At 41.6% G+C, this 24,811-nt stretch overlaps 1 protein-coding gene across 1 annotated transcript in view; it reads left to right on the top strand.

Moving 5' to 3' along the window:
• LOC114655314 (butyrophilin subfamily 1 member A1-like) overlaps positions 1-24,811 on the top strand; it is a 67,404-nt gene that overhangs the window by 38,263 nt on the left and 4,330 nt on the right. The window contains exons 5-9 of the mRNA XM_028806212.2: positions 440-544; positions 3,361-3,387; positions 6,883-6,921; positions 9,892-9,918; positions 16,733-16,759. Of these exons, the coding sequence (XP_028662045.1) occupies positions 440-544; positions 3,361-3,387; positions 6,883-6,921; positions 9,892-9,918; positions 16,733-16,759 (225 nt within the window). The remainder of the gene's footprint in view (positions 1-439; positions 545-3,360; positions 3,388-6,882; positions 6,922-9,891; positions 9,919-16,732; positions 16,760-24,811) is intronic.

Below are 24,811 nucleotides of genomic sequence, written 5' to 3' on the forward strand. Positions count from 1 at the left end.
GAATTTGGGACTTTCATTAGTTGTCAGTTATAATCATCAACATTAAAAGAAATAAACATTTGAAATACATCAGTCTGTGTGTAATGAATGAATCTAATATACAAGTTTCACTTTTTGAATGGAATTACTGAAATAAATCAACTTTGTCATGATATTCTAATTTTATGACCAGCACCTGTATATGCTACTTTGGCCGGCCATTTCGTGAAGTGGTGGGAAAACCCTGGCCAAAATTTGATGTGCTGATGTAAGACTGTCCGGCCGATTTCGGGCTTTGGCCGTAACATATATATTTATTTATTTTCTTATCTATGTATATATTTATTTATTTAAGGAGCTTCTGTTAAAAGCCAAACTTCCCCCTGGGGACAAATACAATTCTTTCTAATGCAATATAATCTAAACCTCAGAATCCTCACACGTTTCTGTTATTTTGCAGGTTTATCCCCAGGAATCAATAGATGGATGGTGGTGGTCATTTTACAGCTTGTTGTTCTTGTCACAGTGACTCCTCTTCTGATAACAAAATGGAAAAGAATGGAAGGTAACGTGTACTTTGAATTTTTCATTTAGGATATTTAGTCAAAGAAAGAGTTGGGGGCTCCAGTCAGGAGATGCCATTTATTGAAAAGCACTGTTGTGCTAATAGCACAAAGAGATGCCAGGGACAAGGACGTAGTCCTGAAAATGTCACACCAAGTATATCACACCTTCAGAGCAGCTTGGTCCAGTCTGCCTGACATCTACTGGTCAAATGATGCCAGAGGTAGAGTTTAATCTACACTGGCAGGAATGGGGCAGAGCGAAAGTGATGCCATCCTTCCTCTTGATGTTGTTTGTCCATTCGAGAAAGGAAGAAAATGGAGACTCAGTGAACAACTGTTGCACCCCCAAAATTAATTTTTTTCACAGTACAGAATCAAAGCCAAATGCAGCCTTGTTCTCCCTTTTATTAGGCTGGTGCCACCTCCTAGATGACTAGTGTCACATTTCGTAGCCTTAAGGCCCACCTGGGAATGGACCAGGGCTAATGGCATTGTCATCTTTTAGACCCAGGCCAATAACTCCATGCTAACGCGCCCCAGTAAGTCCTGTCCAGAATTCCAACTGCTGTGTGCTAAAAATTCCCTCTGGTGACGATAGATGGTCCTGCACACTTGCACTACAACTTCATTAAAAACAGGAAGGTGACCCCAGATAGGCTGTCCTCCCCACCAGGTAAGAAGGACCCCACGCTGCCCTCTAGTGGTTTGGTGCTAATAACCTATTAATACTTATTGCCAAAGGCTGATTGAAGACATAATATGTCATTTGACCAATGTATTGTCATAGCTTGTGAACAGCTAATCCTTTATTTAATAACTTGGGTTTATGTGTAATTTATGCTTTCTTACTGCTTTTGTTAATTTTGAATTTTTAGTTATGTTATGAATTTTTGTGTTTATAGTTGCTTTTATTTATTATTCAGCAGTTGTGTATGGCTGCTCCTTGTGTTTTGTGGGGGGAGCCACCCATGGGGCGGGGCCAGCCTGACATCACCACACCAGAGCCCTCCCACTGGCTATTTAAGGCCAGGAAAGAGGAGGTGCAGGCAGTCTGCTCTGATCTTTGAACTATTCACCTGTTTTGTGTATTTACTGTTTTGTGTTACTATTAGATTGATAGAAAAGGCACTATATAACAGATAGATAGATAGATAGATAGATAGATAGATAGATAGATAGATAGATAGATAGATAGATAGATAGATAGATAGATAGACCTTTATTTGTCCTCACAGAGAAATCTTCCTTTTTACAGAAGCTCAATAAATAAATACATTTTATCATATTATGACAAATGTTGGATAATGGATGGATAGATGACACACAACAACCCCCCTCTCAAATACAGAGTCTGCTCTGCCCTTTCTTCTACAGTTCTCTCTGTTACAAGGCCAGTCCAGCCTGTCACTGATGTGGACCCCCACATACTTGTAGCAGTGTATCACCTCTACGTCCACTCCCTGAATGTTGATCGGACATACAGGCCTTTTTTTGTGCAGTGAAAGTCAATCACCAGTTCTGTGATTTTGCTGGGGTTTAGTTGCAGATGATTTTAACACTTCTCCCCCTGACTCCTCCCCTCTGTCTCATTGTCTTCATCAATACACCCCATTAGTGCAGAATCACAGGGAACTTCCTCAAGTGACCTGTCCTGCTGTTATATTTATAATCTGTGGTGTACTGAATGATGAGTAAAGCACTCACATGACGAAACAGCTTGGGATCCCGATTTGGCATCCCCCCTGGCAGGCACACAGTCCAGTCTCGTCCTCTGGAAATAACCATCTGTCTATCACAGCCAGGTGTTCCGTGGGTATCCCCTTGGCCTGATCCAGCCGCTCAGGTCCTCAACAATGAGGATCCTCCGAACTGAATCACCCTTGGGAAAATGTGCCATCCCTCACAATGCAGGTCATGTGCCTCATTCGGGATTCTATGAGCAGCACGAAGTTAAACCAGCGGTACCCAAGGATTCTCTGAAGAGACACAGTACTGAAGGAGTCCAGCCTTCATCTCATGTCACTGGATAGCATCCATGTCTCACAACCATATAGAAAGGAAGCACCAGAACTCTAAAAACTTGGACCTTCATCCTTTTACAGAGATATCAGGAGCGCCACACACCCCTTTCCAGCGACCTCATGTTCTTCCAATCCATCTACTGACTTCATAGGAAGAGTCACCAGGGACATGAATGTCACTGCCGAGTTAAGTAAACCTCTCGATGAGGTTGACACTCTCTCCGCAGACACACACAGTGCTGACGGCTGTGCCCAAGGGGTCACTAAAGGCCTGATGTTGGTTTTTATTAGGACCCTCGCAAGCCCAGACACTCAGACTTCTTGCTCAGTCTCTCAAGACTCCTGATCAGAGCCTCCATTGACTCTGCAAAGATCACAGCATTGTCACCAAAGTCAAGATCAGTGAATCTTTCTTCACCAGCAGATGCCCCACAGTTGCTGGACCCCACAACCCTGCCCACCATCCAGTCCAGGATGGGAGCAAAAGTAGACCCCTGACAAACCGCAGAATCAACTGGGAAGAATGCAGAGGTTCTGCCTCCACTCTGCACAGCACTCACAGTACCAGTGTACAGGCCGGCCATAATATCCAGCAACATCAGGGGGATCCCGCAAACCCTCAGGATTTCCCACAGGGCAGCTCGATCAACTGAGTCAACCTGAGTTAAAGAGAAGGCAAAGCAGGGCTTCATGTCCCGGTGCCCCTAAATGGGCTTGATGATTAGGGTTGGATTAATGTAATGCTGATGTTTTATTGACCACCATTCATATCTTATGTTTCATTTCTTTTGTAGATATGAACCAGCGGTATGACTCCATAAGTAAGTGCCATGTTTTTCTTTATACAGTCAACCGTTGCGAATTGCGGGTTTATGGTTCATAGATCTGCCTATTTGAGGGTCTGTCATCAATTATTCAATGGAGTTATTTGTTCTTTGACCTAATGCCGAAAATAGCAGACAATGTTGTAGCAGTGCTACTTAAATGGACTCCAAATCCCAGCAGCCCCAGTGGTACTGGGCCATTGCAGCTTCGCAGATTGCTGCGAGGGCTGCTGGGTGAAACAAGATGAAGCGCTACCACATGAAACCAGCAGGATTGCAATCGTCTGGCGTCTTTTTGTTTAAACACATCACTCCAAAATTCGATTGCATTTACACTCATCGATTATGGTTTTCTCTGGATGTATGTTCTGGTCCTGTGCCCACCTGTTTGTGCGATTTCATCTGGGCTGGAAAATTTTCTTCATCTGGATATCATTCCCAACTTCTACAAACCTTCTCTTACATCGGCATCACGATAGGACAAAACATTCCAGAACTTTCAGGAGGCTGGTCAAAGGGGAGTTCATTTCATAACTATGCCACTGTCGTTTGCATCTGCAAAACTAGATTGTATCTGTGTTTAGTTAAACATTTATTATCGCCGTCAGAAGTTTGGGTGGCTTTCTGCACACGTGACATTTGTTAAATTTCGTGTTGCTTAATTATTTATTGAATATATTCTTTTTTCTTTTGATTGAATTGACATTTACACATCTCTTCTTTTATCTCATCCCCCTTATCAGCACATTCCATTAGTGCAGAATCACGGAGAACTTCCTCAGGTAACCTGACCTGCTGTGTACAAAGTGGCAAGACAAGGAGACAGGCCTGTGCCTTGTGGTGCTCCACGTTGCTCACACAGTCCCAGAGTGTCACAAACTGCGGTTCTGCTCAACTGATAGTCCATCATCCAGGACACCACAGGCTCATCCACCCACATATCTCTGAGTTGACCCTGATGCATCTCATGCACGAATTCCCTAAACCGTATCTTTGCAACAATAAGTTTTGTGTTGACAAAAAGTCTCCAAAACTGCAGCGCCCGTAAGAAAACAAAATGACAGCTCAGAGGATGTGTACAAATGACAGATTTCTTCTACTGTGAGTGTTGAACCCAACGAGGGAGTCCAGATTATTCTCCGTAACAAGTTGAAAGTTCCCCGACTCATAACAGATTTCTAGAAGGAGTGTCTCATTTGTCCGGTGTGTGGGCCTGTCCCCTCTTGTGTTCACCTGTGTCCGTTTTCAGCACTGTGTGACACTCTGGACACCTGGAGCACAGCTGGCTGATGGAGACATCGTCCCTGACAGCAAACTCATTGGTATCCCAATTGGCGTCCTTTAAGATCCATGCACGGCGGTTTACTTAGTGGACTCCCTCATGTGGTTATGGAGGGTAACTGCTGGGTTCAGAATCTTTATAATAACTTCCATTAACAATCAACTATTATTATTATAAATTATTATATAATTTCTTCACTTCTTTACAGAAAATTTATTCATAAGGTATAATCTTGTTGCAGTACTCTATCCAAAGCTGAAAGTGGTCATCCATTGTAAACCACTTTTCTACTAGTTGTGCATATCTGTGATTTGTAAGCCTATGTTTTTGTTACTTATTCATCATTATACTTACCTGATTTCATTTGTTTTTCCTTTCTTGTAAATATTTCTTTGACATTTCCTAAAGTACGTTGAGATACATCCTGTCCTTGAAAATGTGCTATAGAGAAACGTGAATGTTGTTGTTGTAAAGCTTAGTTAGCAACAGTTACAGTGAGAAACAGAAGTATTTGAACACCCTGTGATTTTGCAAGTTCTCCCACTTAGAAGTCATGGAGGGGTCTGAAATTCCCATTGTAGGTACATTTCCACTGTGAGAGACAGAATGCAAAAAAAAAATTCAGGAAACCCCATTGTATGATTTGTACAGAATTTATTTGTATTGCACTGCTGCACATAAGTATTTGAACACCTGGCAATCAGCAAGAATTCTGGCTCTCAAAGACCTGTTACTCTGCCTTTAAGAAGTCCACCTCTACTCCACTTAGTAATCTTAATTAGTAGCACCTGTCTGAGCTCTTTAAAGACACCTGTCCACCCCATAGTCAGTCAGACTCCAACTACTACCATGGGCAAGACCACAGAGCTGTCAAAAGACACCAGAGACAAAATTGTGGACCTCCACAAGGCTGGAAAGGGCTACGGGGCAATTGGAAAGCAGCTTGGTGAAAATAGATCAACTGTTGGAGCAATTGTCAGAAAATGGAAGAGGCTAAAGATGACTGTCAGTCTCCCTCAGACTGGGGCTCCATGCAAGATCTCACCTCGTGGGGTATCACAGATGATAAGAAAGGTGAGGAATCAGCCCAGAACTACACGGGAGGAGCTGGTCAATGACATGAAGAGAGCTGGGACCACAGTTTCAAAGGTCATTGTCGGTAGAACACTATGCCGTCATGGTTTCAAATCACGCATTGCACGGAAGGTTCCCCTGCTCAAGTCATCACATGTCCAGGCCCGTCTGAAGTTTGCCAATGACCATCTGGATGATCCAGAGGAGGCATGGGAGAAAGTCATGTGGTCAGATGAGACCAAGATAGAACTTTTTGGTCTAAACTTCACTCGCCGTGTTTGGAGGACAAAGAAGGAGGAGTTGCATCCCAAGAACACCATCCCTACTGTGAAGCATGGGGGTGGAAACATCATGCTTTGGGGGTGCTTTTCTGCAAAGGGGACAGGACGACTGCACTGTACTAAGGAGAGGATGCATGGGGTCGTGTATTGTGAGATTTTGAGCAACAACCTCCTTCCCTCAGTCAGAGCACTGAAGATGGGTCGTGGCTGGGTCTTCCAACATGACAATGACCCGAAGCACACAGCCAGGATAACCAAGGAGTGGCTCCGTAAGAAGCATATCAAGGTTCTGGAGTGGCCTAGCCAGTCTCCAGACCTAAATCCAATCGAAAATCTTTGGAGGGAGCTGAAACTCTGTGTTGCTCAGCGCCAGCCCTGGAACCTGACAGATCTAGTGGAGATCTGTGTGGAGGAGTGGTCCAAAATCCCTGTTGCAGTGTGTTTGCAAACCTGGTCAAGAACTACGAGAAACGTTTGACCTCTGTAATTGCAAACAAAGGCTTCTGTACCAAATATTAACACTGATTTTCTCAGGTGTTCAAATACTTATGTGCAGCAGTGCAATACAAATAAATTCTGTACAAATCATACAATGGGATTTCCTGATTTTTTTTTTTTTACATTCTGTCTCTCACAGTGGGAATGCACCTACAATGTAAATTTCAGACCCCTCCATGATTTCTAAGTGGGAGAAATTGCAAAATCGCAGGGTGTTCAAATACTTATGTTCCTCACTGTATTACAAAGTGTGACCAGAAAGATGAAGAGCTGTTGGTGTCAGCGGTGGCATACCACATATACAATCAGTTCAAAATCAGCTTACATTGTTCTTCTCTTTCTCTTTTTTTCCCCCAGTTCAGTTGCTTCATGTTTGGATCCTCCACAAACAACTAGGTAACTTCATTTTTATTCTTAACATAATAATCCCCAAACTTAAAGTGAAGCAAAATTAAAGGAACACTTTGAAAACACTCAGTGGGAAAAAAATCCTGCTGGCAATCTGTACTGCTATGGACTGATATGGTCATGTGTGAGGAACAAAAGGATGGAAATGAAATGATCAACCTACAGAGAGAGGGCTGAACTCAAAGACATCCCAAAAATCAAAGGGAAAAAATGATGCAGCAGGCAGGCAGGCGAGTCCATTTGGCCAAAATTTCACTGCAGCAACTCCAAATCGTACTCAGTAGTTTGTATGACCCCCCGTGCTTGTATGCTGATCTTAGTGAGATGATGGATGGTGTCCTGGGGGATCTCCTCTCAGATCTGGACCAGGGCATCACTGAGCTCCTGGATAGTCTGAGTCATCGGATGGACCGAAACACAATGTCCCACCTAGAGGTGTCCTATTGGATTGAGGTCAAGCGAGTGAGCATGGGGGCCAGTCAATGGGATCAATTCCTTCACCCTCTCGCCACATGAGGCCTGGCATTGTCATGCACTAGGAGGAACCCAGGTCCCACTTGACCAGCATAAGGTCTGACACCGGGTCCAAGGATTTCATCCCGATACCTAATGGCAGTCAAGGTGCCGTTGTCTAGCCTGTGGAGGTCTGTGCGTCCCTCCATGGATATGCCTCCTCAGACCATCACTGACCCCCCACCAAACTGGTCATGCTGAGTGATGTTACAGACAGCATAACGTTCTCCATGGCTTCTCCAGACCCTTTCACGTCTGTCACATGTGCTCAGGGTGAAACTGCTCTCATCTGTGAAAACCACAGGGTGCCCACCAGTGGTGGTCCTGCCAATTCTGGTATTCAATGGCAAATGCCAATCGAGCTCCACCGTACCCACTAGAGGATGTCGGGCCCTCAGGTCACCCTTATGAAGTCTGTTTCTGATTGTTTGGTCAGAGACATTCACACCAGTGGCCTGCCCGCTGGAGGTCATTTTGTAGGCTCTGCTAGTGCTCATCCTGTTCCTCCTTGCCCAAAGGAGCAGATACCAGTGGGTCCTGCTAATGGGTTAAGGACTATCTACGAGGGGCCCTGTCCAGCTCTCCTAGAGGAACTGCCTGTGTCCTGGAATCTCCTCCATGCCCTTGAGACTCCGCTGGGAGACAGCAAACCTTCTGGCAATGACACGTCTTGATGTGCCATCCTGGAGAAGTGGGACTACCTGTGCCACCTCTGTAGGGTCCAGGAATGGCCTCATGCTACCAGTAGTGACACTGACCGTAGCCAAATGCAAAATGAGTGACAAAACAAATGAGGAGGGAAAAATATCAGTGGTCTCCCTCCACCTGTTAACCCATTCATTCCTGTTTTGGGGGGTCATCTCAATGTTGCCCCTCTGCTACTCAACTGATCAGATCAATAGTCCACAAGTGTCATTGACTTGATGTTATACTCTCATTACAAAGGGTTCCTTTCATTTTTTTGAGCAGTGTATATTCCAGTATCATCCATAAGTTGTAATTGACTGTCTTTCCAAGTGGGTTGGTCACTGGATTGCCCTCAGATTTCCCACTGATTTCGACAGTTCAAGCTGTCAGGGACTGTGCAGCCAATCTGGACCATCACAGTCAGTTGTAAAACGCATGCATTTCTTAAATAGCTACTTCTACAATGAACATCACCGATCCTAAACAGGCAAGTAAAGGATCATGGGAAAGACTTTTGAATTGAAGCCCCGCCTCTCTCCACCTCCGGTCCTGCATAGGGGATGATCTTGTTAAATTTAACTATCTCGTGTCCTCATGGGCCAAACGCTTAATAAGTAGAAATGGCGATGTTAGACAATGGTGAACGGTCTATTGTCCCAAAATTTGGAACGTGTTTCAGTCATCCAGAGGTGGCCTTAGGAGTGGGCGGGGCCTAGGGCTGACTAACCCCACGTGGGGCCAATTACGTCAAACGCTGTTACCGGTATGTGTGGACTGTATAAACTTGCGCGTGAATTTAATAAAAATAATGTTAACATACACAGGATTTTCTCACTATAGTATTCAGCTAAATTTTTGCAAGATAACACCCGGACTTTTTCAAAATATAACGATATAATCTATTAAGAAAGTGCGTCACGATCTCTTCCACTCATGGCGTCAACAGCGATACGGCTAAACCAGTAATAAAACATTGCTTCGTGTTCCACTACCAAACACTTCCCGCACTGTTTCAACTCGGCCTACTGTAGCAAACTGAACCAAAGACTCGACTAAGAAACGATGGTGGGCTCTCCAGACACAAAGGAGTCCTAAGTGACAAGCCATGAGTTGTTCCCAAGTCAAAACTGAAGCCAACTTCAGCGACTAATGGGCTAGACCTATTTTAGGAAGGGGATTATACTGGCGACCCTTTTTGGGCAATGAAGGTGGACTATGGAATGTTTTCAAAGACATGCATGTACGGAATTTGACCTCGAAGAAGGATTTTTAAAGGGTTCCTCTGAGAAGCATCTCAAATATATATATATATATATATATATATATACTGGAGAATATATAGTAACTTGACAAATCCGCACGAACGGGACACGCAGACCTCAAAAGCGGTCGCCCCACTTGCCACCCCTAAACGCCGCTCTTGCAATCATCAGATTTGACCCGAGTGTGTATTAAAAAATAAAAAATTCACAAGGAAGACCACCCAATAAAGTGCTGTTGTAGTGTTTTCAATTCAGCTCAGGCGGAAGGGAATTTGCAAATCATTCCTTTGTACTTCTATTAGAATTGCTATACTCTGCCAACTTTATTGGGGATTGGGTTTAGAATTTATATTTGAACTTTATTAACATAAATTTAATTAAAAAACGCAAAAATCAACATGATCATATATTGTTCATAAATAAATGGTTACACTTGTATTCACTTATTGAATGTTCACTCAGTAATGCACATCTGTTTCTGTTTATATCTTTTCAGATGTGACAAGACGGGCGACAAATTCAGGTGTGTACTTGGGTTGGGAATGGCCAGGGACACCACCATGAGATGTTAGAAGAACATTTGGTGCTGTGATTCTTAAGGTTTTCTTGTGTATAATCAGTTTTGATTATGCATACGGTCATGTGAAAAAGTAATGACACCCCATGGAAACTGTTAACTTACTTTTTTAGAACATTAGAACAATCTGGATGTGAATTTACCAACAAAGCTCGCCGGTCCTGTCCACTTAATTCCTCCAAAGTAACATCAAGTCAAGTTTTGAGGGTCCCTAAAATCCTACTGCCCACCATACTATTCGGTCACTAATTCAATGTGTCTGTGGTTATCTCTGTGAAGAAAAACTTCTGAATGTTGTTGTGAAATTTCCCCTTCACAAGTTTCCAACAGTCCCCGTGTTCTTGATGAAATCCTTTTAAAGTCACCATCTCGATCTACTCGACTAACTCCCTTCATAATTTTCAATACTTCACTCAGGTCTCCTCTTAATCTCCTGTAAAGGCTCAGCTCTTTTAATCTTTCTCCATAACTCATCCCCTGTAGCCCTGAATCAGCCTAGTCGCTCTTCTCTGGACCTTCTCTTGTGCTGCTATGTCCTTTTTGTAGCCTGGAGACCCAAACTACACCCAGGACTCCAGATGAGGCCACACCAGTGTGTTATAAAGCTTGAGCAGAACCTCCTGTGACTTGTACTCCACACATCAAGACACTATAAAACCTGAAATTCTGTTTGCCTTCTTAATGGCTTCTGCACACTGTGCCAGTTGATAGTGTCGAGTCCACTACGACTCCTTAGTCCTTCAATTTTCAGACCTCCCATAGTAATTTGAACCTCACATTTTTATTTTCTATGTGTAATGCTTTACATTTACTGACATTAATTGTCATCTGCCCCAAATTCCCTCTAGCCTATATGCAGTCCAAGTCTTCAAATCAGCCTAGTCGCTCTTCTCTGGACTTTCTCCAGTGCTGTTATGTCCTTTTTGTAGCTTGGAGACCAAAACTCCACATAGGAGTCCAGATGAGGCCTTACCAGTATGTTATAAAGCTTGAGCAGAACCTCCTGTGACTTGTACTCCACACATCAGGGCGCTATATAACCTGACACTCTGTTAGCCTAATGCACGCCCTGTAGCCCTGGAATCAGCCTAATTGCTCTTCTCCAGACTTTTTCTAGCACTACTATGTCCTTTTTGTATCCTGGAAGTTACAAACTCACATGTACCAAAAAGCATTTTCATAAATGCCCACTGGTGGGGGGGGGGGGAATACCATCAGAAGCCCTGATTAGAAACCCAAAGGCAAGTCAAACACAGCAAACAAGTCCCAAATCAGAATCCAAAAATCATAGTCAAAAACAGAGCACAGGTTCAAAAATCCAGAAAATGATAAGGCACAAGCAAAGACACAGATATTCACAAAATCTCCAGTCCCTCGCATGTTCAAAATGAGCCGGCAGGAACCATGGAAGGCCCTCCCATAAATAAATAGGGTGGCGGGCCATTCCTAGTGGTAATCTCATTATACCATACAATGACAATAAAGGAAGAGTGCCTCGTATTTACAGATGATGATGACTGGCCTCTAAGTTGATTTTGATTTCCAAGGGCTCTCCTCTTGGCACTGTGTGCTGTTGGAAAACTAGGATGTATATTTGATGTCATTTTTATGATGAAATGCATTACATTTTTGTGTATTGCATTTTACAGACAAATTGTTAACTTTATTTAAATAATGTAGCCTGTTAATAATTAAACATATAGGGGTACGGTGGCACAGCAGTAGCCTCTATTAGTAGTAGTAGTCATATTTTACACACATTATTATTATTATTATTAATATTATTATTATTAGTAGTAGTAGTAGTATTAGTACTAGTAGTAGTCATATTTTACACACATTATTATTTTTTATCATTATTAATATTATTATTATTATTAGTAGTAGTACTAGTAGTAGTTATATTTTACACACATTATTATTATTATCACTATTAATATTATTAGTATTAGTACTAGAAGTAGTCATATTTTACTCACATTATTATTATTATTATTATTAATATTATTATTAGTAGTAGTAGTAGTATTAGTACTAGTAGTAGTCATATTTTACACACATTATTATTTTTTATCATTATTAATATTATTATCATTAGTAGTAGTAGTACTAGTAGTAGTTATATTTTACACACATTATTATTATTATCATTATTAATATTATTATTATTATTATTATTAGTACTAGTCATATTTTACACACATTATTATTATTGTCATTATTAATATTATTATTATTAGTAGTAGTAGTACTAGTAGTAGTCATATTTTACACACATTATTATTATTATCATTATTAATATTATTATTAGTAGTAGTAGTAGTACAGCAGTCATCAAATTTTACACACATTATCATTATTATCATTATTAATATTATTATTAGTAGTAGTAGTAGTACTAGTAGTAGTCATATTTTACACACATTATTATTATTATCATTATTAATATTATTAATATTATTATTATTAGTAGTAGTAGTACAGCAGTCATCAAATTTTACACACATTATCATTATTATCATTATTAATATTATTATTATTAGTAGTAGTAGTACTAGTAGTAGTCATATTTTACACACATTATTATTATTATCATTATTAATATTATTAATATTATTATTAGTAGTAGTAGTAGTACAGCAGTCATCAAATTTTACACACATTATCATTATTATCATTATTAATATTATTATTATTATTAGTAGTAGTACTAGTAGTAGTCATATTTTACACACATTATTATTATTATCATTATTAATATTATTAATATTATTATTATTAGTAGTAGTAGTACAGCAGTCATCAAATTTTACACACATTATCATTATTATCATTATTAATATTATTATTAGTAGTAGTAGTAGTACTAGTAGTAGTCATATTTTACACACATTATCACTGCACAACAAAGTTTTTGCTTCTTGAACACTGTTGGGTGTTTCTTATAGATTTTTGGGTGCTGATCATGAATATCACATCAAAATGTACCCATCACGTACCGTTTCAGTTCAGTTTCATGATTAAACATTTTCTCTCCCGTAAGTGACTTATCAACAACGGTTTGTGCAGCTTGGGCATGTCCAGTCATGGAATCAGGTCAGGTTGGAAGCTGTTCTGTGGAAGTTGACATCCTGGGCAGGTCTGAAGGAGCTTGACGCTGTCTCAGCATGCCATAAAGGTGGCTTGCATACACCGATCCTGCTCATTTGGTTAATCTAGATAGTCAGTGTGTATGTAGAGTATCAATATAGTAAAGTATAGTATCTGTAGCAATATAACAGTAAGTAAGCTTGATGCTATAGACGTTTTGGTGTCGGGCGATATGTCTCATCAATGTCGTAACAGCCGTGATACATTCTGCTATATCTGTGGCGAACATACACTTGCGCCTCAGAGACATTGGATGACTGCTCTTGTGAAGAAAGATTATCATCTGTATTTCAGCTGGTGATCAAGACAAGGAATGGGTGCCTCACATTTGCTGTGCGACATGTGCTGTCAGTCTGAGAGCCTGGCTCAGAGGCACTCGAAAGACGATGCCGTTTGCTGTTCCGATGATATGGCAAGAACAGAAAGACCATGTGACGGACCGTTACTTCTGCTTGACTAATGTGTCTGGTTTCTCTGCCAAAAACAAGAAGTCAATTGAATATCCTAATCTGCCTTCAGCAATGAGACCCATGCCACATGACTTATGACAGTCTTCCAATTCCAAAACCACCAGAGGATTGGACCTTAGACAAACCAGATAAAGAAACTGCAATGCAGGGTACTGACAGTGACATTGACCCGGATTTTGAACCGTGCTCATCAGGCGATCCACATCTGATAACACAGTCCGAATTGAACGAGTTAGTCAGAAATTTGGGTCTGTCAAAAGCAAAAGCCGAGCAGCTGGGTTTGAGACTGAAAGGAATGGTGTTTGCTGTCACCAGATATGAAAATTTCTGTGTTTCAAGGCCAACATCATGATATAGCCAAATTTTTTGCACAAGTCGACAGTCTCTGTTTCTGTTGTGACATTGAAGGATTGTTCTCAGCCTTGGGTTGTGATCACAACCCGGAAGACTGGCGTATCTTCATTCATTCATCAGTGTTAAGCCTGAAAGCTGTTCTGCTACACAATGGCAACGTTTATCCTTCTGTACCAGTTGGCTATGCAGCACACATGAAAGAAATGCATGAGAATATGGAACTGTTGCTGAAGCACGTCCAGTACAGCAGGTACAACTGGAGTATCTGTGGCGATCTTAAAGTCGTTGCTTTGTTACTAGGACTGCAGCTCAGCTATACAAAGTACTGTTGTATCATTTGTGAATGGGACAGCCGTGCCAAAGAGTCGTACTATTCTCGACAGAACTGGCCACTCCATAAAAAGTTAGTTCTAGGACAGAAAAATGTGGCACATGAATCGCTTGCTGACCCAGCAAAGATATTTTGACCTCCTCTTCACATAAAACTGGGATTCATGAAGAATTTCGTGAACAAGGAAGGCGAAAGTTTTTCGTTATTTAAGACAGATGTTCCTAATAATAACTGATGCCAAGATCAAAGAGGGCATTTTTGTTGGCCCCCAGATCAGACATGTTATGAGTGACAAGTGGTTTGAAGATCTGTTAGTTGGGCTGGAAAAAATTGCCTGGAAACCCTTCAAAGTCGTTGTTGAAAATTTTCTGGGCAACTACAGAGCCCCAAACTCCATTCAGCTGGTAGACAAACTTCTCAAAGCATACAAGACAATGATGTGCAACATGTCACTCGAGATTCATTTCCTCCACTCACACTTGGACTTCTTCCCCGCAAATCTCGGTGCTGTCAGTGACGAACACGGTGAAAGGTTTCACCAGGACAATTGCTACGATGGAGAGATGGTACCAGGGCAACTGGAATCCGTCAATGCTTGCTGACTACTGTTGGACACTGCAATGTGATGCACCAGACATTGAACACAAAAGAAAATCAGGAGCAAAACACTTTGAATTCTGTTGAATTTAATAGCTTATGCGAAACATGAACGTGACAAAATACGTTATTGTCAGTAAACATATAAATGTCTACTTCTCTGAGTTCCTATGTGATGCAGTAAAACCAAAACAGTATTTGTGCATAGCCAGTAGGTACCTGTTACAATCAGCAAAAACTTTTCAGGAAGCAAGACTTTTCAAAAAAATTGTTGTGCAGTGTTATTAATATTATTATTAGTAGTAGTAGTAGTAGTCATATTTTACACACATTATTATTACAGTGGAACCTCTAGATACGAGTTTAATTTGTTCCAGCACTGAGCTTGTATAGCGAATTTCTCGTATCTAGAACAAACGTCCCCATTGAAAATAATGGAAATCCAGTTAATCCGTTCCGCATCCCAAATATATTAACATAAAAATCAATTTTCCTAACAAATAACACTGATAAATTATATATACTGTAGTCTACCTTTAATAAATAACACTGGTAAATAATATAACTGATTATTAAAAGAATCAAAACATGTGTCCAAAGTGCAGTAGAGCATTCAATAAATCTTTAAATAAATAATCCTTAAAACAGTTGTGAAGTGGAGGTTTAAAGTACATAAGAATAACAATCCTTTAACACGAGGTTAAAACGTCAACAGGAAGCAGTCTTCAAAGAACAGATGACAATCCCCGGTGCTTCTTCTCTGTTAGCGTCTCACCTGCTTCTCCCATGCGGGCTCTGCAACAGGCGAGACACTTAATGCAGCTGACCTTCTCTACACCGTCCTGCTTCAGCTGTTTGGCTCGCCTGTTCAGCTACACGCGAGCCTGTACTCGCTCGCTCTCCCGCACCGACTTCCTAATAATAATAATAATAATTCATTACATTTATATAGCGCTTTTCTCAGTACTCAAAGCGCTATCCACACAGGGAGGAACCGGGAAGCGAACCCACAATCTTCCACAGTCTCCTTACTGCAAAGCAGCAGCACTACCACTGTGCCACCTGTGTGGACAAACTGCTACGGATTCCTGCCTCCTCCTCCTGCAACCTCCGTTCTCTCTCCTCTCCTCTCCTCTCCTCTCTTTTCTTTTACTTCTTCTCCCCCTTAACCAGCTCGCGCTTCTCTATATATGCGGGGAAGACATGGCAGCTGCAGCCCATCAGCCACAGGACAAATCATGGATGTGGGCAGTTTCCCACCTGTGCACTTAGGTGAGAAACGCAGACACCGCAGATCGCCCTGCGGCTCGCTACTGCTACCATGCCCCCTCGCTAAGCCGCGAGCTATACCCACAGCCTGGCTCGTGGCTCGTTACGCGAGCCAATGCTCGTATTTAGATCTGAATTTTTCGCTCATACTTTCCTCGTATTTTGAATTTCTCGTATACAGAGGTGATCGTATCTCGAGGTTCCACTGTACTATTATTATTAGTAGTAGTAGTAGTAGTACTAGTAGTAGTCATATTTTACACACATAATTATTATTAGAATTATTATTATTAGTAGTAGTAGTACTGGTAGTTGTCATATTTTATACACATTGTTGTTATTATTATTATTATTATTAGTAGTAGTAGTAGTAGTAGTAGTAATAATAGTTCTCTATAAAATGTTAATTGGCTAAAATGTTGCTGAGGACCTTGTACTCCCGCACTTTCAACTATGAACTTTGACATGGTAGTCAGTGTTGCGGTTCTTTTTTTCTGTCATTATGTATATAAACTCCATGCTCCATTCCCCCACCCCATGAAGTATCAATTTGTGTGTCTGCCTGATGTTTTTTGCTTCTCTCTTTTAGAATGGAGAAGAATCATCAGTTCTGCAGGTAAGTATCCTGGTGGGCATCTTGGACCTTATCAGATATGTGACTTACTAGTCCAGTTACAATTGTGTTCTATCTGAAAGTATTTCCTTCTAATACAATTCAGTTTTGTAAAAATGTGTGTGTGTGATGGGAAGGTTCTGGTTAAGTGATAATGAAGAATAGTGATGAGCGAAACAAATCCCATAAAATTGAATTTGTAGCGAAACTCACATTTTATCTACACACACACACATACATACACATGGTATTTTGCTTCCAAAGAAATTTGTGCAATTCATACAAGAAGCATTGACATGTCTGGCAGCATTTACACGTATGTATTGCGAATCCGCCCTGCTGTCTTAACACGTGAGGTATAAGTTAACTCGCATGTCATTGAGACAGTCAAAATGTGACATATGAGAGAACTCGTACTTCAGTATTCATTGACTAGACACACAGTCAGCTTGCTGCTGCGACGTCCCAGTTACCTGCTATAGTGCTGCCATTTTGTGGATAGCCATTGAATTTTTTTTTGTTTGATAGCAACAGCTTGTGAAAAATAGTGTTTTAAATAAGAGTGCGTAGTTACATCACTGCAAAAAAGGTATAAAGCTGCTAATGATTTGAAACCACTAGATTGTTGCAAGATGAATATGACAGAGATTGAGATAGTGACACTCAATTGGATGAAGCAGATCCTGAGAGCTCTGGCACTGATGTGGATAGCAGCCCCAAAGGCGTTTCTTCATCACAAGACGTCCAAATTGTCACAACTGTCTGGACAGAATGACATGGACATTCTGTCACACACTGAGCTCAAACAGTCATCAACTACCAAATGCATTGTGGGTAGCAAACGTGGGCAGCGCAAAGAAACGTGTTACATTAGTGGCACATGTGCTTCTAAGCCTGCACTTTGCGTGGTGCCATACTTCTAGGGCTCTCATTCAAATGGAGACTTGTAGTCATGTTGCTGGTCAAAATAAAGTAATTAACAGTTTCTTTACACCTTCAACAGAGTTATACTGTTGATAATAAAACCATTGCTTGCTGATACATTTATTTACACTTTTTTTTTTTAGAACCTTAGAATAATCTGGATGAGAACAGGTCAATCAGCCCAACAAAGCTTGCAAGTCCTGTTCATTTAACTCTTCTAAAAAAAACAACAGATCAAGTTTTGAAAGTCCCTCAACGTCCAACTGTCTACCAAACTACTTGGTCACTTAGTCCACGTGTCTATGGATCTTCTTAATCTTTGCGTGAAATTTCCCTTTATCATGTTTACAACTGTGTCTCCATGTTATTGATTAACTCATTTTAAAGTCACCGTCATGATCCACTGCACTAATTCCCTTCATAATTTTAAACACTTCAGTCAGATCTCCTCTTAATCTTCTTTTAATAATAATAACAATTCATTACATTTATATAGCGCTTTTCTCAGTACTCAAAGCGCTATCCACACAGAGAGGAACCGGGAAGCGAACCCACAATCTTTTGCTTAAACCGTAAAGGCTCAGCTCATAACTCATCCCCTGTAGCTCTGAATCAGCCTAGTTGCTCTTCTCTGGACATTTTCTAGTGCTGTTATGTCCAAACTCCACCCGGGACTCCAGATGAGGTCTCACCAGTGTGTTATAAAACTTGAGCAGAACCTCCTGTGACTTGTACTCCCCACATCAAGGTGCTATATAACCTCACATTCTGTTTGCTTTCTTAATGGCTTCTCAACTCAGTCTGGCAGTTGAGAGTTTAGAGTCCACTATGACTCCTAAATCCTTCTCATAAGGTGGACTCTCGGTTTTCAGACCTCCCATTGTGTATTCAAACCTCACATTTTTACTACCTATGTGTAATTCTTTACATTTACTGACATTGTCATCTGCCACACATTTACCCAAACCTTTATGCTGTCCAAGTCCTGGAATCAACCTGGTTGCTCTTCTCAGGACCTTCCCTAGTGCTGTTATATCTTTATGGAGACCAAAACTGCACACAGGACTCCAGATGAGGCCTCACCAGTGTGTTATAAAGCTTGAGCAGAACCTTCTGTGACTTGTACAGCACACATCAAGGCGCTATATAACCTGACATTCTGTTAGCTTAACACACTCCCTGTAGCCCTGGAATCAGCCTAATCGCTCTTCTCCAGACTTTTTCTAGCACTACTATGTCCTTTTTGTATCCTGGGAGTTCCAAACTCACATGTACCAAAAAGCATTTTCAAAAATTGACCACTAGAGGGGGGGAAATACCGTGAAAAACCCTGATTAGAAACCCAAAGGGCTGAGACAAATTTTGATAACAAAATAAAAGTTTCATTTTCACAAAACTCTGAAGAATACAAGGAGATGCCTGAAGAGGCAAGTCAAACACAGCAAACAAGTCCCAAATCAGCATCCAAAAATCATAGTCAAAAACAGAGCACAGGCTCAAAAATCCAGAAAATCATAAGGCACAAGCAAAGACACAGATACTCACAAAACTCTCCAGTCCCTCGCACATTCGAAATGAGCCGGCAGGAATCATGGAATGCCCTCCCGAAAATAAATAGGGTGGTGGGCTGTTCCTAGTGGTAATTGGCAGGTGGTCCCTACCCTTGGGTAACCACCCATGAAGCACATAGGACCTAACATAGGCTACTTCTCTTTACCACTCCCCACACAGAGAAACATTTATTGTATTATAATAAAACAAGCATTAGTACAAAAAAATGGTATAAATGTAAACAAAACAAATAAGTGACACAACTTTGAACACCAGCCAGGGGGAAAATTCTGTCTGAAACATGACACTGATATGAGGCCTCACCAGTGTGTTATAAAGCTTGAGCAGAACCTCCTGTGAATTGTACTCCACACATCAAGGCGCTATATAACCTGACATTCTGTTAGCCTTCTTAATGTCTTCTGAACACTGTCTGGAAGTCGATAGCTTAGAGTCCACTATGACTCCTAAATCCTTCTCATGAGGTGGACTCTCGATTTTCAGACCCCCCATTGTGTATTCAAACCTCACATTTCTACTTCCTATGTGTAATTCTTTACATTTACTGACATTAAATTTCATCTTGGGCGGCACGGTGGCTCAGTGGTAGCGCTGCTGCCTCACAGTTAGGAGACCTGGGTTCACTTCCCGGGTCCTCCCTGCGTGGAGTTTGCATGTTCTCCCTGTGTCTGAGTAGGCTTCCTCCGGGTGCTCTGGTTTCCTCCCACAGTCCAAAGACATGCAGGTTAGGTGGATTGGCGATTCTAAATTGGCCCTAGTGTGTGCTTGGTGTGTGGGTGTGTTTGTGTGTGTCCTGCGGTGGGTTGGCACCCTGCAGGGATTGGTTCCTGCCTTGTGACCTGTGTTGGCTGGGATTGGCTCCAGCGGACCCCCGTGACCCTGTGTTCGGATTCAGCGGGTTGGAAAATGAATGGATGGATGGAAATTTCATCTTCACAAATCTGCTCTAGCCTGTCTGCTGTCCAAGTCCCTCTGTGATGCTATAACAGATTCCAAATTATCTGCTAATCCACCTATCTTGGTATCATCTGCAAACTTAACCAGCTTGTTACTTATATTCCTATCTAAATCATTTATAAAAATTAAAAATAGCAGCGGCTCTAGCACTGCCCCCTGCTGGTCACCACTCTTAACATCGGCCAATTCTGATGAAGTTCCTCACACCATCACCCTCTGCTTCCTGTGTCTGAGCCAATTCTGCACCCATCTAAAAAAATCACCCTGAACTCCCACTTCTTTTAGTTTGATGCCCAACCTCTCATGTGGCGTCTTATCAAATGCTGCTCCATCTTATTCTTAATAATTCCTTCCATTAATTTTCCTGTGATGCACGTTAAGCTTACTGGCCTGTAGTTGCTTAGATCTGCCCTGTCACCCTTTTTATATAATGGGATGATATTTGCCATTTTCCAGTTCTTCGGAATCTCTCCAGTGCACAGTGACTTCCTTCAAATATGTGTCAAGGGTTTATATCTGTACTCGATAACCTGTTTAAGAACTCGAGGGTAAATATCTGGTCCTGAAGATTTGTTTGATTTCAGCCTGTTTAATCTACCCTGCTCTTCACTCTCTACAATTTCTAAGTTCCTCAGAACCTCCTTAGTAGTCCCTGTTACTACTGGCAGATTATCCACTTCCTCACATGTGAACACCTCAGATAAATGCGAGTTTAGTTCATCCACTATTTCACTGTCTGTATCTTTTAATTCCCCTTCACTATTTCTAATGCACTTCACCTCCTCCTTGACTGTACTTTTACTACTAAAATACTGAAAGAATCTCTTAGGGTAGTCTTTCACCTTATCTGCTATATTCCTCTCCAACTGTCTTTTAGTCTCCCTGATATCCTTCTTAATGGTTGCCCTCACTTTACAATTCACCTTGGAGTTATTTATGGTAGAGTGGCCAGCTCACCTGGAGAAAGGAACGCTGCTCTGTAAAGGTTTGGCAACACCTTATGTTCCTTCTTAATCCATGAATTTCTCAGAAATGGGTCCAAAAGAAATTTCCAAAATGGCACTTGGAGGACTCTGAGAGAATGAGGGAAAACATCCTCTGATCTCATGAGACACAAATGGAACTCTATTGCTCATTGCCTGTCTTACACTATCACTACGGTGAAGTATGGTGGTGGCAGCATCATGTTATAGGGGGGCAGGGATATGGAGACTCATCAGAATTGAGAAAAGGATGAATGCAGCTAAATACAGAGATGTCCTTGAAGAAAACCTGCTCCAGTGTGCACACCACCTCAAACGGGGATAACGGTTCACCTTTCAGCATGACATGATCTGAAGCATACAGCCAAGACGACACTAGAGTAGCTTTGGGACAAGTCCCTGAATATCGTTGAGAGGACTGGAAAAAGTCATAGAACACACGATACAACACAATTTATTTTTGTAGAGCCGAAAATCACACAAGGAGTGCAACAATGAGCTTTAACAGGTTCTGCCTTTTGACAGCCCCCCAGCCTTGACTCTCTAAGAAGACAGGAGAGGTTAGGAGCCTGTGCTGATATAGCTCATTGTACATACACCCATCACATGATGAACCAACTCAGGATCCCAGATTAGGACCCGAGTGCAGCCATGCAACGGATGACACCTCAGCTCCACACCAGTTCAGATGGAATGGAACAGTGGGAGGTTTTGTTTTATGGTGACTGGAGTGCCAATTATTCCACTAATCCCCAGGTTTTTCCCTGCAGGACCTATATACAGGGCTGGAGTCAGTTTAACGTCATACCCAGGACGGAGCAATTGCAAGTTAAGGGCCTTGCTCAAGGGCCCAATGAAGTAGAGTCACTTTTGGCGTTAACAGGATTTGAACCAGCAACCTTCCAATTGCCAGTGAATCCCTAGCCTCAGAGCCACCACTCCACCTTGTCTTCTTGGAAAAACTCCCAAATAAAACCCTTGCAGGGAAAAAAAATGGAAGAAACCTAGGGAAAGACAGTTCAAAGAAAGACCTTTCCAGGTAGGTTGGGCGTGCAGTGGATGTCAAAAAAAAAGGGGCTCAATACAACACAGTACAATAGTAACATTAAAAGTTGTGGCAGATGGCCGGGGTCCATGCCCTGCCGGGACACCCCTTCACGGTATATTCTGGGGGAGCAGCCCTGGATGGTACAATACCTCCCCCTGGACGCTAGATGGCCACCCCCCTGGGATGGAGTGGTGCCTCGGTTTCCCGCAGAGCCCCATGGGAATTGCAGTGGGTGCAGCCCTATTGGGTCCCGCAGGCACCACCAGGGGGTGCTGCAACTGGGACTCCTGAGCCCATATGGGCAGTGCATTCGCCACACCCAGAACTCAGCAATCAACCACTTGGAGCACTTCTGAGTGGACTATAAAACGGCCCAGCAACCACCACTCAATGGCCACAGTCCTACCTTACAGATGGCGGAGTACAAGAGCAGGAGTTTTTAGAAGTAATCAATGACTGTTTTCTAACACGGCATGTTAAAGCACCAACACGGGGTGAAGCCTGTCTGGATTTAGTATTTTGTAATAATCAGGATAGAATTGAGGGTGTAGAGGTGATTGAACCACTAGGGTCACATGACCATAATGTAATACAGTTCTCAATATTATGTAAGAGTGCAGATGCAAAGACTAAAATTGTTAAGTTGAACTTTGGTAGGGCTAATTTTGAGCAGATGTGACAAAATCTAAGTAGGATACACTGGGATAAGCTTTTAAGTGTGGAGACAGTCGAGGAGCAGTGGAACATGTTTAAAAATGTTTTACATGTAATGCAGGACAGATACAGACCTAAATTTGGAATCAATAGGAAACTAAAAAAAACTCCACGGTGGATTAATAAAGATTTAAAAAAGAAGTTGCAAAGGAAAAAACTGCTTTATAAGGCATATAAGACTAATGACTGCAAAGTGAATTGTAGAGCGTATGAGAACATGAGGGCAACCATTAAGAAGGATATCAGGAAGGCTAAAAGACAGTTGGAGAGGAATATAGCAGATAAGGAGACAGACGACCCTAAGAGATTCTTTCAGTATTTTAGTAGTAAAAGAACAGTCAAGGAGGAGGTCAAGTGCATCAGGAATAGTAAAGGGGAATTAAAAGATACAGACAGTGAAATAGCGGATGCATTAAACTTACATTTTTCTGAGGTGTTTACAAGTGAGCAAGTGGATAACCTCCCAGAGGTAACAGGGACTACTAAGGAGGTACTGAGGGATTTGGAAATTGTAGAGGGAGAAGTGCTGCTCAGATTAAATAAGCTGAAATCGAACAAATCACCAGGACCAGATAATATTTATCCTCATGTTCTTAAGGAGGCTAGTGAGTACAGATATAAAACCTTGACGCATATTTTTAGGGAGTCACTGCGCACTGGAGAGATTCCGAAGGACTGGAAAATGGTAAATATCATCCCATTATATAAAAAGGGTGACAGGGCAGATCCAAGCAACTACAGGCCAGTAAGCTTAACATGCATCACAGGAAAATTAATGGAAGGAATTATTAAGGATAAGATCGAGCAACACACGGCAAGGACAGGAGTTATTCTAAGCAGTCAGCATGGGTTCAGAAAAGGGAGGTCGTGTTTTACTAACATGCTGGAATTCTATGAGGAGGCAACAAAAGGATACGATCAAAGTGGAGCTTATGATATTATTTATCTGGACTTTCAGAAAGCATTTGATGAGGTGCCACATGAGAGGTTGGGCATCAAATTAAAAGAGGTGAGAGTTCAGGGTAATGTTTGTAGATGGGTGCAGAATTGGCTCAGACAAAGGAAGCAGAGGGTGATGGTGTGAGGAACCTCATCAGAACTGGCCGATGTTAAGAGTGGTGACCAGCAGGGGTCAGTGCTAGAGCCGCTGCTATTTATAATATATATATAAATGATTTAGAAAGGAATATAAGTAACAAGCTGGTTAAGTTTGCAGATGATACCAAGATAGGTGGATTAGCAGATAATTTGGAATCTGTTATATCATTACAGAAGGACTTGGATAGCATACAGGCTTGGGCAGATTTGTGGCAGATGAAATTTAATGTCAGTAAATGTAAAGTATTACACATTGGAAGTAAAAATGTTAGGTTTGAATACACAATGGGTGGTCGGAAAATCGAGAGTACACCTTATGAGAAGGATTTAGGAGTCGTAGTGGACTCTAAGCTATCGACTTCCCGACAGTGTTCAGAAGCCATTAAGAAGGCTAACAGAATGTTAGGATATATAGCGCCTTGATGTGTGGAGTACAAGTCACAGGAGGTTATGCTCAACCTTTATAATGCACTGGTGAGGCCTCATCTCGAGTACTGTTTGCAGTTTTGGTCTCCAGGCTACAAAAAGGACAAAGCAGCACTGGAAAAGGTCCAGAGAAGAGCGACTAGGCTGATTCCAGGGCTACAGGGGTTGAATTATGAGGAAAGATTAAAAGAGCTGAGCCTTTACAGTTTAAGCAAAAGAAGATTAAGAGGTGACATGATTGAAGTGTTTAAAATTATGAAGGGAATTAGTGCAGTGGATCGAGACTGTTATTTTAAAATGAGTTCATCAGGAACACGGGGACACAGTTGGAAA

This window comes from Erpetoichthys calabaricus, chromosome 8 (assembly GCF_900747795.2).
Source record: "Erpetoichthys calabaricus chromosome 8, fErpCal1.3, whole genome shotgun sequence".
NCBI lineage: Eukaryota > Metazoa > Chordata > Cladistia > Polypteriformes > Polypteridae > Erpetoichthys > Erpetoichthys calabaricus.